Source organism: Engystomops pustulosus, chromosome 8 (genome assembly GCF_040894005.1).
Source record: "Engystomops pustulosus chromosome 8, aEngPut4.maternal, whole genome shotgun sequence".
NCBI classification, from domain to species: domain Eukaryota; kingdom Metazoa; phylum Chordata; class Amphibia; order Anura; family Leptodactylidae; genus Engystomops; species Engystomops pustulosus.
Window position 1 is genome coordinate 94756613 of NC_092418.1, and position 15362 is coordinate 94771974.

Consider the following 15362-nt stretch of genomic DNA (forward strand, 5'->3'; position numbering starts at 1 on the left):
TTTTTTTGCCAAGATGGGGGCTGAGTGCCCATTAATGAGCAAAAAAAGAACTCTTTGGATCATACCAATTGGCTGCAATGAAAAAAAAAGAATGAAAAATTTAAGAGGGGTCTGAATACTTTCCCTACCCACAGTATAACATATTGAGATTTGGTGTAATCTTTATGGATTCTGGATGTCAGTTTTAGATTTGCATATTAATATCTGACTCTATACGAAACCATCATATGGTAAATGCAAACATCAAAAATAATTGACAGCGATGGGAACAATTAATAGGTTACAGCTGCCATTACACTGACATTTTGACAAGAAGAAAAAAAATAAAAACTTAAAAACCCATGGCATTATCAAAAAAATAAAATTGAAAAAAAAAAACCCAAAAAACCCCCACACCTTTGAGGTGTGCTCCATTATATGTGAAATTTACCATAAAGTATTACACACAACTAATTAACTATACTGATGTGTACACCAAAAAAACTAATTTAAAACCATCCTTAAAAAATAAAATAAACATTTCTACAGGTTTGATTCTCAAAGTCGTGTTTTTATATTTACCGATTTTATTTTTTTTATTTGGATTTTGGACAGATAAGGCAAGCTAAATTTATATACTCATATGGAGATGCTTTTCTCCAAGAAATTGCTGGCTTATTATACAGAGAATAAGACTATATCAGAGGGAGCCAAACGGTAGCCCATGCCAAGCGCTGCCTTGTGATTGGCAGCCGGCCACTAAGCTCCTTAGAGGGTAAGCTGCCTTGCTCCAATTTATAGGAATATCGCTTTGTATGAGGTGTTCTCCATGTAAAGGAATAGAAAAATACAAGGGAAATGTAGTACTCAACACAGGTCAGAGGATTATAATTCCATACATAAACAAAATTTGGGCTCTTTGGGCTGCAGGTGAGGGGGGGTAGATTTTGGAAATTACAACATATGATATAGGGCTTTAATCAGATATGGGCTGTTAAAATATTTCATAATCCTATCTGATGCGATTGTTCTGACTGCCTTTTATAGAAAAATCAAAGCTTGTGGCACAATGCTTTAGGGATCAGTAAAGGCAATAGTGGAATATAATATAGGTGGATTGTGCAGTTACTAGGGGCCAAAAAGTTCAAGGGTGCCCATAGTCACCCAAACATAGCAGCAAATTTTATATGGAGAAGGACCTTCACCTATGAAATTCTCATACATCTGTCCCTGCCCTCAATACATATGTACATAAAAACCATTTCAGGACCTTTTAAGGTCCAACAAAAGTCCTGAAACCGCAGTTTCAAAACCGACAGAAAGAATTAATCTTCATTACCCAAGAGGCTTGATTAGAGACTCTAGAATATTCCAGCACTCTTGTAGGGGCTATAATATTCATACAGCCGAGGGCCCACTGCCCAGGGCAGTCTTCATTGGCCTTGGTAAGGGCTTGTGCACACCACAAACTTTACAAATGTGCACTGGGCTTTACAGTTAAGACATATGCCCATATCTTTTTATGGCCTCATGGACTTGGCCATGGATTCCAACCAATCTGCAAGCCCAGACAGTTTTTTAGAATGGACATCTATGGGTGTGCGGCTTGCACCCACTAATGACACACAGGACGGAAACAACGGACCACGTGACTGTTTGCGTCCCGTATAAAACTATGTATTAAAATGTAAATCTTAACTTTCGACTCATTAGGTTGAAGACCACAACCATATAGTGTCAAATTGAGTGTTGAGCATCAAGACTAACAGGACAGTGATGTATCCAATCCATAAATATAGCTTCATTTTGGAATCACATTTTAGTAGGGAATTCCCTATGTTGTTACATAGATTGGATACAGACCTCTACATTTTCAGGCAACTAATCAAATCTAAATCTTTTCTGAGCTCGGGGAGGGAAAACGTATAAAAATTTAACAAAATTTTTCGTGAAAAATATGTGTTATTCGAGGACCAGAAGGGGTTTTATATCAATTTCTAGGTTAATTAACGCAACATTGGTTCAGGCCAAATATATTTTTAGTTTGGTTCAAAATCTTTGTAGATAAGTGAATCATCCAAGATTCAATCAATAGACGGTTCAACTCATTTTTCAAATTATAGCATTTTGTTATTAAAAGATAAAGATTTACTTCATACTACACAAATATCCAGGTATTTGTGGGATTTCAGCAAAGTAGACAACTGGAGTGTAGCTTATACCAGAGTGTCCCGAGATATTGGAAGTGGATTGTAGTGGAGCTAAAATTGGGACATCTACCACCAGGATGAAAGCTTGTAAACCAAGCACACTGACATTCTGATGTACGCTCCCTCTGGCTGGAACTGCTCTTCTTTAAGCTTCCCATTTCCTTCCTTTTAAGAAAAAAAGGCTTTGAAAATTATGTAAATGAGCTTTAGGAGCTCAAGACACGTATAGAGAAGAAGAGCAGATCCTGTCAGATGGGGCACACATCAGTATGTCAGTGTACTTGGTTTACAATCCTTCATCCTGGGGGCAGATGTCCTTTAAACATTGGAAGTTATTTAGAACCCCTATGTTTTTCATTAACTTCCATCATGGGGTAAAAACAAACTAAAATACACCACCCCAAGATTTTAATAGATCTTTTCCATCAATTACTATTGTATAATAATGCCCCATAATCTGCATAAGCACCAAGTCAGACAGTAGACGTCTCTCCTTCAAGTTTTCTTGGAAAAGTTAAGCTGCATCCTTCTCTTAATTCATCTAATTGCTTACATTGTTTATCATATCACAAAAAACATGCAAAGTGAAAAAAAGTTAAAAAACAAACATACGTGTAAAGGGACTGGAATTAGATGGGTTGATGCTGTCACTGCTGTCTCCGCTCTCACTAGTGGAGATGTCATCATCTGACTCCTGGACAGAAGAACAAGGTGAAGATCCATCAACTTCTTCAAACTTCCTCTTTAAAATGCCACTCATCGCTGCGGTACTGTCACATGCACCTGAAGGGAAGTTGACAGGACATTACTTGTTTGCCTTCGGAATTCAACACGATTAGATATACAGCATTATTCACAAAAAAAATTGCAAGGGAAAAAAAACTAACAAAAAAAAAAAAAAAAAAAACACACACCCCCCATACACAGATACAGATAAATATTGCAGAGAAAACAAAATACTAAAATCAAAGGTTTAAAAATGAGAACATTTGCTCTTCCAATAAAATTGAGATCAAACTTCCCAAAATAGGAACACTCAGAAAAAAAAAAATCTATAAGAATCCTGGGAAAACAACACCCAAAATCCCAAATTTTACTTCATTGTAAAATCTACAACTTCTCAGAACAAATTTTTTCAGTCATTTTTAAAAATGTTATTTGCGCATGCGCAGTAGCTCCGGCCTCGGAGCTGGGACTGCATGTGCAGAACGCCATCATGACGGACGAGGGCGCGCAGCTACGAGGAGCTGCGCGCCGCACACAAAAGGGTAGGAGGAGTAATGTGGCTACTGGGGCGTGGAGTAGCCGCACTGTGTAGCCTCGTGCCGGCTACTCCACGCCCCTGTAGCCGCATAACGAAATTTACATATTAGGTCAATAAAGTTTCCCAAAAGTTAGCAGGGACGTGAGGATTAGCTCTAAAAAGAGCTCTCCTCACGTCCCTTACATCCACCTACCACCCGATCTACCTTTATAGGTAGATTCGTGGTGGTAGGTTCCCTTTAAAATGAGTTTGCACCAGAAAGAGCAGATGTTTACGACTATCCCGACTCCTCCATATTTTTTTGCCGCAAGGGGCCGTGGCCTAACTTTTCCACAATATCCGTCACATTTATGTGTATTTTGTCGACATTTTTAGGCGCAATATTTGGCGCACAATAGACCAGGAAAAAAATGGTCAGAGACCAAAATGAATTTACTTACAGCCGTGCGCCATTTTAATACATTGGGCTGTGCTTTCAGGAGACTGATCTCCGATGCCGATAGTCATGCTTGTGCCAGAATTAGTAAATCCCCCCTCCCCCCCCCCCCACTGTGCCTGGATCCATGAATCCCTGGTTTATCATGATGGATTTATATGGTAGATTTCGTATGGAAGTCCCAACTATGAAAATGAAATTTTTGTACTCCAGATTGGCCTTTCTAAAGGAATTAAAAAATGTTGTAGTTATCCAGGAACTCTTCACATGAGCCTTGAGGCCACTTGACACCGGCACGTTAGTTTTTTGGCTGATCACATCCTATTTGCCAGCATAACAAAGTTTTGTTTTAGCACATCTCCATTATGTAACTAGGTATGTGCTGCCATCAATCAGCAAACTTTATGGGACTGTCATTGCTTGATTGATGTACAGTTTATATTGGAGTACATTTGACAATTGTCATCAGCAGTTTCTTTAAAGGGAACCAGACAACATAAATTACCCCCAAAAAACCACTACAAGTATGTTGTGAAGCAGCTAAATACCTTACAGGTCATCATACATAGCCCAGCAGGGTGGCATCAGCTAGAAAATACACTTTGAAGTAAGATGTAAATTGTTTGTAAAAAGTCAAGGAAGCTGGGACATAAGCACGGAAGTCAAGCTCTCCTCACCTCCTGGAGAGACCAACATGATGAACTGTCAATTACAGCAAAAGGGGAATCCTAAGGCAAGTAAAGCTGGACTTTCTCTACACCTCCGTGACTCTATACAACTGCTTCACATCTCACTTTAAAGTGGATGATGCCACCGCACTGGATCATGAAAAATAAATGATCTGAAAGGTGTCAAGATGCTTGGCACTTTGTGGTGTCAACTTCTGATGACAGGTTCCCTTTGAAGTCGAGTTCACATCAGTGTAACTAGTGCAAATTCATTTCAAACTGAGACGACTAGTTTAGTATGACATGTAGCTTCTATGTTTCTCCTCTGTAATGGAAAGGAGCAATTGAATCTATTCATCCAGATGTGATCCTGGCCTCACACTCCAGTCGTTCACCACCTTGATGCTGTGGCCAGCTCACCAGGCATTACAGGCGTTGTTGGACTCCTAGATCCCAGAGACAAGACAATCATGGCTTACACTGTGAACATGCTATAAACATATTGGCAACTGGAATATCCCTTTAAGGAATACAGTATGTGGTCACTGAAAAGTCAAAATGTGAAAACAAGAAAAGGAATATATATCCTTCAGCACTGAGAAATGCACAAGCACATCAAAAACCAGGAGCGCTTTTGATGTCCTTTTCATGCACTTTGAAGCTCCAACCAAGGTTTCATTCAGATGACTGGAAGAATGTTCTGAAAACATGTAAAAAAAAATAGAACCTGCTGGGTTCCGAAACTTGCACCACAATGCGATGACTACAGAAAGCAAAGATGTGATACGTAATGTTTCATGTACCTTTCATGTGGGATGTATTAAGGTTTATTTGTTGTGGGAAATTTAGATCAGGAGGAATTTGTGTTTGAACATGTGAAGTCCAAATTATAACAAATGTAATGGGGGAGGGGGAGGGATTTGTAAGACCCTATTCACGCCCCTGCAATTTACTAACACAGACATATACACAGACATAGGTATAGAATATCACATTATTACAAACAATTTATTGAAAAAAAAAAACAAGACACATCTTTACTTTTCTCAGATTGTGGGGATGCTCCACTTTGGCCCATAACCATTAAGGTCAATAAAATTCAATAAAGGAAATTTGTTAACTGTGGATTCTAATGGGTGACCGATACCTACACACTTCTTTTTCGGTAAATGTTACACAAAAAGGTGGTATATGCATTAGTCAAGAGCGTAAATATAGGTAAAACAAACAAAAAAAAACCCCTCACAACTATGGTTACTTTAAACATCAATGATGACATGAGGAAAATACTGGACTACATGTAAATAATTTTAGTTTAGAAATACTGAATTAGGCTATATTCACACTGCCGTTGCCCGCCCGTACCGTACCGGGCAACGGCAGTGCACGGGGAGAGGAGGAGGAGGTGAGCGCAGCTCACCCCCGCCCCTCTCCATAGAGATACATGGTGCACGGCGCCGTATTACGGGAAAAGATAGGACAGGTTCCCGTAGGGCGCCGTGCGCCCATTGCTGTCTATGGAGGACGTATATTGGCCGTATATACGTCGGCCGTATATACGTCCTCCATACAGTAGTGTGAATGTAGCCTTATTGTGTAAAGCCCCGGAGCAAGAATCTGCATGATGCTTTTGTAGCAATTCTTTAGTCCCATGCTCACTGCCACCTCAACCTCCTAATATCTACCCTATCTGAGGTCTCATCCACAGACTGAATACCAAACACAATTTCTGACCCTGACCTCCATTAAGGTACACATGGTCACGGCAGGGCGAGCAGTGTCCGGGCGGCTGTGAAGTATAGGACATGTTTTGCCAGATTTGCAGTGCAGCGGCTCAGCCTTTAATGTATAGGGGAGAGGAGCGCTCACTTTCCCTTCTCCACCAGGCCATTCATTTGCTTTCTCCAGAATCTGGTGTAGGCGAGTGTAGGGCCATGTGAATGAGGCCTTACCTTGTTTACTGAACCTGCAAAAGTCTTTGGATTGTTATTATCTAATGGCAAATAGTCTTTTTTAAAAATATAGAAAGCTTTTGGGGCTCCCTGCTTGGCACTTTTTGTAATCCAACGGGGTTGGAAAGTATTTATAGGAACGGTAATACTTGGCACATCTGTGTATTACATGGCTACCATTAAGCTACAGCATACGAAATGCTATCTGGGTAGCCTTTCATGGCACCAGAAACTCATCACAGACATTCTAACAAACCAAATCACAAAATTGTCAGTTTCTGGATTTATTTTCTCGATGGGTTTTTTCAGCATTGCTTGGATAAGATTACCACTTACATGCCACCTCCAAAAATTGCAGCGGCCAAGCCAAACGTTGCTGGTGGAGTTTCAGGTTCGGTACTTGAACCCAAACTTTATTGGGTCAGCTAATAACAAAGATCCAACAAGGCTTTTACTGCAGCAGAGTAAAGAACAATAAGGAACCACCAAAACAGCTTGGGGGGCATTTATCAGCGCCTTTCAAGCGGAAAATTGGCAGAATTTTTTTGCCTTTTTGGGAGTGGGCAAAATTGTGTAACCCTTTATGGCACTTGACAATTTTTGGTGCACAAAGAGCAGCTAGAAGCAAGTCTAGGGAGTTCTATTTTACATTCATAATTGTGGAGACAGTTTTTAATGTTTAAGTTTGTGCACCAAACTTATCACACTGAAAAATATGAAATAAAAAAAAATAATAAAACACGCTTTCAGCGCCACCCTGCGCCCAAATTGGTAAGTACCTCACAAGCCTACAGAGAAGTCCAGCAAACCAAAAACACAAATAGAGAGCATGATGGGAATATGGGGCCCTTTCACACAAACGTTTTTCACACTTGACTTTGTGTCTTGTTGGACTCACATTGGATACTGAACCATTACATTCAAAATTATTTCACTACAGACAATTTTTTTTTTAATACATAAAAGTTAATATCCTCCAGCACTCAGGAACTTGGGATTGAAATTTCATCATTTAAAAAAAAAAAAAATGGCATGACTCCGACTAATTCAGGTTGACCTACGCATTTCGAACTCTATACATGCGGCTCTTAGTCATGGTCTAAGAGCCGCATGTATAGAGCTCGAAAGACGTAGGTCAACCGGAGTTTGTCGGATTTATGGCGGTTTTTTATATGATGGAATAATTGATTAAAATTAAATTGAAATTTTAATCCATAGTTCCCATAGAGTGCTGGAGGATATTTACTTTAAATGCATACGTTGCCGTGTCCGATACGGTGGATTTCTACCCTCTCTCCTCCGTGTACCAACACATGCAAATAATTTGTAAAGCAATCAGGTGAGCAGACTATTTCTTTTTGCTTTTTAATATATTTTTTGATGCAATTGAAACTCAGTTTGTTGTAGCTTCCTTTTGTACTAGTGCTGGCCCACTACCGCACCCCTACACATCCGCATGAGGTGGCGTAGCAGCAAAAATAATAGCAATTTCTGGCAAACAGTGCGAAACTGACGTAGAAGCGCTGATAAATGTCCCCCAACTATATAATGGGCATCCTGAAACTATTTGCTTCACTAAACAAAGGCATCTTTTACATTTCTACTGAATATCCCGGGACAGTTCTCAATACATACTGTAGATATGTAGATATAGACTCGAAGAGCAGACGGAAGTTACATAAAGCCTCCGTTTGGGTGGCACTTTGTGGGGGTTTTTTTCCTCCTTCCTCGCAGTGAATATTGCAGTGGGCAAAAAAAAAAAAAAAAAAATTAACGACCATGAATTTGGGTTCCTCAAGGGGAGGGATGCCATTCTGTGACATCCATGTTTTTAATCAATTTAATTCATCTGCCAAAAATAATTTCTAGAATTGATTGAAACATAGAGTGAACGAAGCCCAAGCTTTCTGGAACCTAAAATGCACATAGGTAACGTAATGTGGGGCTGTTCAGATCCATCCATTTATAGGTTTAGCCTATACACTGCAGGTATACAAGGACATTTTATGTACCGTATATACTCGAGTATAAGCCGACCCAAGTATAAACCGAGGCCCCTAATTTTACCACAAAAACCTGGTAAAACCTATTTTTTTTACTCGAGTATAAACCAAGTTTGGGGTTTCAGCACATTTTTTTGTGCTGAAAAACTAGGCTTATACTCGAGTATAATATATAATATTTCTACTTACACATATTGGAAGGCTGCGCCCCTTGTCTAATTGGCAAGGAGCAATTCATTCTAAGTCGGTGGCACCTTAAAAGGTATCCCTGTGTTTTTTGGGTTTTTTTGGACAACATCAGATTTCAACCACAGGAGGAGTTTAGTCTTTTGGATGAAATTAGACAATTACGTGCCACCAATTCTTCTGGGACACTGCTGAGAGATTAATTGACTTGGGGAACCAAGGGAAATTCCTTACAATAAAAGGAATATATTTAGATGTATGAAAGGTATGAAAATATAATTCCCAATAAGTTCATGTTAGAACTGAATATTTTATTCTACATTAAGCTACAAATATTCACATTTGTTCCCATTAATATTTGTATTTTCAGCCAAATTCGAGGTTGGATCATTAGTGTTGCAAGTTAACCAAAAGGTAAATTATATGAATATCAACAAATTATAAATGTGACATTTCTGAGCAGGGGTGTAAAGATTATTTTTTTTCGATTTCAGGCCTGAATTTTATATACATTTTCTACTACAAATTTTAAAAAAATATAGTTAAATTTTATAAATATTTTTCTGGCATTCTTGTTATATCAGATAATAATGACAGATATTCTTGCTCAAAATTGTTCTATATTGTATTGGCCATGACATTTGACAATATTTTATATGTAATGCTTAAAGGCTTAAATTTAATATACAGAGAAAAATACTCAAGATAACATTTGACAAAATTTTCAATATTCCATATTCTAAAATTCTTTCTTTCTGCTTGTAAACATAGCATGTGCATAGTAAGTGCATTTCTTGTATTGTGTATGGGGATATGGGTTCCTGCTCTGTAATATGAGGTTATATGTATTTTTGAATGGCCTGGGCTATGCTATGTGCTTGACCAATTATACTCCATAGAAAAGTATATGGATGGATTATAATTTATTTACTAAATATAATTTTATTTTATGTATCATTTAATTCTTTTACTCCTACTTAAGAACCCGACTTACAGACGACCCCTAGTTACAAACGGACCTCTGGATGTTGGTAATTTACTGTACTTTAGCCTTAGGCTACAATGATCAGCTATAACAGTTATCACATGAGTCTGTAATGAAGCTTTATTGTTAATCCTGGTTCTAATGACAATCCAACATTTTTTAAAATCCAATTGTCACAGTGACCCAAAAAATTTTGTCTGGGGCTATAAATATAAAATATGCAGTTCCGACTTACATACAAATTCAACTTAAGAACAAACCTACAGAATCTTGTACATAGCCCGGGGAGTGCCTGTATCTATATTTGATAGAATACTTGAAAAAAAAAAAAAAGTAAAATATTAATTTATTAATTTATTTATTGCGCCTTGTCATCTGATGATAGTCGTCATAGAATAAAATTCTCAGGATAACATCAATGAAAGTGTCGTTAATGCAGGATATGATGAATTCAGCTTTTGTAACCTATGATATACTAACCAATTATTAATCCCGAGATTCACCGTTTGTTTGGCTTGGGGGGAAAAAAAAAAAAAAAAATCAAAAAAAAAAATCCATGAAACAGCCAATACATCAAGAAAAAAAAAAATCCACATGCAGATAGACAGACATTTTTGATAAATGCCATAACAGGAGTCTACAATCAGTATATTGTGCATGACAAAGGACAGCAAATTATAGCACAAGATCTTTCAGATCAAATCTATGCAACCGTAATTAAACATGCCCGCTCACTTTTCAGAAATGGGCTGTGCAATAGCATGTACTGCCCCCCCCCCCATTCAGCTTTTTCATCCGTACAATGACCTTTAATCCCCGAGTGCCCCCCCCCCCCCATGTCTCTGCAGTTAAATCTAGTATTGTGGATTCATTTACATAATGCCTGTGCATGTCCAAACAGCTGAAAGAAAAAAAAAAAAACAATCATGTGATTCTTCAGACAAAAAAAAAAAAAAAAAATCAGTTTAAAAATGCAGTCTAGAAATGTGGATTGAAATAACTAAAAATACAATGTGAGCAACAAAAAAATTAAATTATTTTTGGTAGGTCGGTAAGAATTTAATTAGTTTTTTATTTATATGTCCTCTATAAGCTTTTCAGATTTGAATCGCGCACACAATCCAAAAAATAAAAAAATAAAAAAAAATAAAAAATATTGTAAAGATAAATTCCAAGTTAAGCTGAAATACATTCCCCGATTTACGCTCACTGGGTAAATCTGTGCAGTCAGCAATTGTCATGGAAATGAGCCGCAAGACAAAGGCTTTTTAATTGAAAAGCTGACAGCCTAAATGTATAAAATTAAAGCTTTTGGATATGTTTATGCAGATGCTAATGGTCTAGGATAAATACTGTGTTTAGTCAGGCCATTTTCTGGGATGCTTTGGTTATTAGTACATTTCCATGGTCAGCAATAATGCAAGATACAAAACACAAAAAAAAAAAATTAAAAAAAAAGTGTCATACATTTGCTTGTACAGATGCAGAGCAGCTAAATTTTATAGGGTTTAAAAAAAAATCTTAATAAAAAAAAAAATCTTAAATAAAATGAAAACAGTAAAAGAAGCGAATGATACATAAAGTAAAAATTAGATTTAGTAAATAAATTAAAATCCACCCATATAATATTCTATATAATTGGCCAAGCGCGTAGCATTCAAAAATACATACATCATCATATTACAGGACAGGAACCCATATCCCCATACACAATACAATAAATGCAAATGAGCACAATCAAAACCATGAAATCCACATTTAGGCTTTGAACCACATGATGTATACAGCAAACATGATCAAACCTGACAATGACAACTGACCTGCTCAGACGGCTGCTTGCCAATCCATACACTCCGGATAGGAATGAATCCTAATTATAATCCATGGAAGGGCGATATATAAATCACTGTGTGGTCAGGACCGCTCATTGCTGCTTGTATTTGGATAAAGTATCCCCCCCTCCAAAGAGATATGTTGTAGCCGGTAGCATATGCTTTATTGTTCAGCGTTAGGAGCCCCCCCCCCAGCCTGCACAAAGACTCATCAGCGACTGCTGGAAGAGCGGCTCCAGCCTCACTGAGCGCAGCCTGGATTGTGATCACATGGGAGTCTTGTCTGACTCCACTGTCTATGGAGATTGTTACCAGCTGAATCCTAGCAAGAGGAAGGGCCGGCAAATCTGTCATCAATCCACGACAAATCAGGGCGCCTTCACGCGATGTGTGGCGTTGCGTTTTTTGATGCGTTTTTGACGCATTCCTGAGGGCGCGTTCACACGTTCCGCTAGCGCCGCGTTCATAACGCGACGCTAGCGCACAGGGGGCGGAGTTTGGGGCGATCGCATATGCGCTAGCGGAACGTGTGAATGCGCCCTGAAGGGCGCCTTCCCATGTGCCTTTTTTGTTACATTTTTAAATGCATCCAAAAAGAAAGTGGGAGGGGGTTTGGCCAAAGCGCATATGCGTTTCAGACAGACCCCCCCCTCCCACTTGTGTTCTGGATGCGTTTCAAAGCGCAATGAAAATGGCACATGGGAAGGCGCCTTGCGTTATAGCAGATGCAGAAGAAACGCAATGTAACCTCAGCATGTGATCAAGGCTGAAGCCTTTGGAATGAGTCAAAAACGCAGCAAAAAACGTGTCGCATCGCACCATGTGAACGCGCCCTCAAACACCATGGGGGTGCTTATTTGCGCCTGTTTATGTGTTTTTATTTCCCAGCCATATTTAACAGTTTTAACAAAAAGTCGCAAAAAATGTCTCAAGCTACTGCAAAATGTCGCAAAGAAGTTGCCGGGGGGGGGGGGGGGGTGTGTTCCCACGTGGCATTTTTGTCGTGTTTTAAAACGCATCCAAAACGCAAGTGGGAGGAGTGTTGAGGTCCAAATACATATGCGTTTCCAATGGCAACAAAACGCCACGTGGGAATCCGCCCTCCAAAATGCGAGGGCAAAGAAAATTAAAACGAGAGTCAGATGCGAGAAACAAATCAATCATTCTGTACACCTACATAAAATGCCAAAGCTACAAACAGTCCAGGTTTAATACGCAAACCCTGAGGCCGCGTTCACACGTTGCGTTTTGACCTGCGTTTTCATTGCATTTGAAACGCATATACAACAGCTGAGGAGGGGTGATTTGCCTAATTACATCACTGTTAACATTTCCATTTACAAAACTCATCGTAAACGCGATGTTAACGCATGCGTTAACATTGCGTTTACAAACGTAAACGGTAATGTAATTAGGCAAATCACCTCTCATCAGCTGTTGTATATGCGTTTCAAACGCAATGAAAACGCGACCAAAACGCAACGTGTGAACGTGCCCTGAGGCAGCATTCACACGGTGCGTTTTGATTGCGTTTATATTGCGTTTAGAAATGCATTACAACAGCTGAGGAGAGAGATTTGCCTAATAACATTACTGTTAACATTTGCATTTACAAAACGCTACCATTAAAACATGTGTTAACGTAATGGTGATGCATGCGTTGACATCATGATTACATCGCGATTTATAAACACAAATGTAGTTATAGATATGTAATTAGACATATCACCTCTCCTCAGCTGTCATAATGGGGCTCATTTACTAAGAGCTTTGTGGCCGCACTTTCGTCGGGTTTCCCGAATTTTTCCCTTTTGTGCCGAATTCCGCCGGGATCTTGGCGCACGCGATCAGATTTTGGCACAAATGCGCCAGCTTTCATGCGACATATGCCCCCCTATGTTTTTCCCCTTGAAAGGAAAATATATTTTGTGGCTCTTTAGCTAAAATTAGCATAGCGCCATTTTAGCCCATCATAAATGATTTTTATAGGCATTTTGTCAGATACTGAAGTATGATTTGCATAGTAAATAATTAGTTCAGAACAACATGGGATTAATCATCCGCTGGGGAATTACTGCACATTTGTGGGATCTCTTGTAATAAATCTATTTATAGAAGATTACTAAGGAATACACATGATGTTTTTATTCTAAGGACAGAAATCATTTTATAATTATGACTTTGCAGGAAAGTAATGATCTCAAAATGAAATACGAAAAACAAAGTACAACAGGGTTTTCTACCTTTTGCATGGAAATCTGTCCGGCTGGATTCATGGCGTTTTGCATCCGTTTTTGGTCCGTTTTTTAAGCAGTCTGTTAAAAAACACATGCGTTTTTTGAAAACACATCCGTTTTGACAGGTTTTACTAATTACCTTAATTAAAACTGGTTAAAAAATGGATGCGGAGGATTGTGAGGCCTTGTTCACACGCTGCGTTTTTTATTGCTTTTTGATGTCTATTCGGCCCTTCTGTCTCTATGTTGTGTTTTTGCTTTTGTTTTCTGTTTTTGATAAGCGCACACACTTCTAATTGTGTTGTGTTGCCTTTTGCAATGCGATTTAACGTTTGCGTTTGTCTGGGAAGCAGTTTCCCTTAACTTTTTCATCAAAGTCACAACTTTCAATGCATTTTCCAGGGTGGAGAGGACAATTGCTTTCAGCCAACCAGGATTATAAAACTCATTTGCAAACTGGTCTTCGAAACATATTAGTTGAAAATATTAATAAAAATGTATGTAATCCTAGTGCATTAATATTTGGGGAAAGAGAATGAGTTTAAGTGCATTAAAAAAAAGAGTCCTCGGGATGGGTGTAGTTGCAGTAGCAACCTGTATGTCTGTTACCATTTGACTAAAACAATAGTAACAGCAGCCTAATGGGAGTGGTGCAAGCAGACACGGGCAGAAACCATTAAAGGTCCATTGGGATCCTAGGAAATTGAAACAAATCCGTCAGACTTTGATTAATATTGTACATTATGGATTCATCATTGCCTGAAAATTGCCAAATTCGTATCGGATCTATGATTCAACAAATCGATTCATTCGTCTCTACCGGTGATCAAATCTACACGCTCATGACCAAAAGGCAAGGGGCATATTCTAGAATTTATTATCCTTCCTATGTATAATCCTATGTCACTTAGATGGGTTATTATCAAATATTGGGTTTCAGTAGGCCCATGGAACTTACTTATGTGGCTGCATTAAAAATTCAAAAATATTCCCTAGTTTATCATCCCAAACAGGTCATGATTATATTTTATACAGCCCCCTTCTCCCCCTACGGATTCTTTATGTACAGCCTTATGTGCCCCCCCATAAGCTCTGGGCCTTGGCACTTGCCCGGGTATGCCCAGTGCTTGCGCCGGCCCTGGGTGTTGCCTTTACAAACTAATCAGTGCTTTGCTTACTTATGGTATTACATTACAGTATTATGCCCTATGTTTTCTAGGTTATTTTGTGGATCAACTGCATACATAAAAATATATAAAATAAGACTGCAAATTTAAATTTGACCCTTTAAGTTGCTTTAGGGCAGGTGACTTCCAGTCGTTTCCAATGATACAGTGCTCCGATGTCTACCTCCATCTGTGACATCATCCTTCAAGTATGGATGAGCACCAAAAAATTATAGTTCATTGCCCCTGAGCCCCCTTCAATTAAAGGGACGTATTAATTAAACAACTACGACATATTTTTGAAGTGGCTGCAGCACTCAAGTTAGGGCCACTTCACTTCTGCTTCACGTGGTCTCTGGCAGCCGTTCCACTATATATGACGATTCCATTACAGTATGTGTTAGTACTGTGGGTCAGGGTCCTCAGGCTATGTGATCTGTGGGG

At 38.8% G+C, this 15362-nt stretch overlaps 1 protein-coding gene across 2 annotated transcripts in view; it reads right to left on the reverse strand.

Moving 5' to 3' along the window:
- The window catches only part of CSRNP3 (cysteine and serine rich nuclear protein 3), a 76082-nt gene that overhangs the window by 15781 nt on the left and 44939 nt on the right, over window positions 1-15362 (reverse strand). The window contains exons 1-2 of one of the 2 annotated variants that reach the window (XM_072121835.1): window positions 11504-11845; window positions 2802-2972 (exon numbers count right to left, since the gene is read on the reverse strand). In XM_072121835.1, the coding sequence (XP_071977936.1) occupies window positions 2802-2949 (148 nt within the window). In that variant the 5' untranslated portion in view covers window positions 2950-2972; window positions 11504-11845. Of the gene's footprint in view, window positions 1-2801; window positions 2973-11503; window positions 11846-15362 lie in introns of those variants that run through there. The other variant, XM_072121836.1, reaches the window with a different exon arrangement.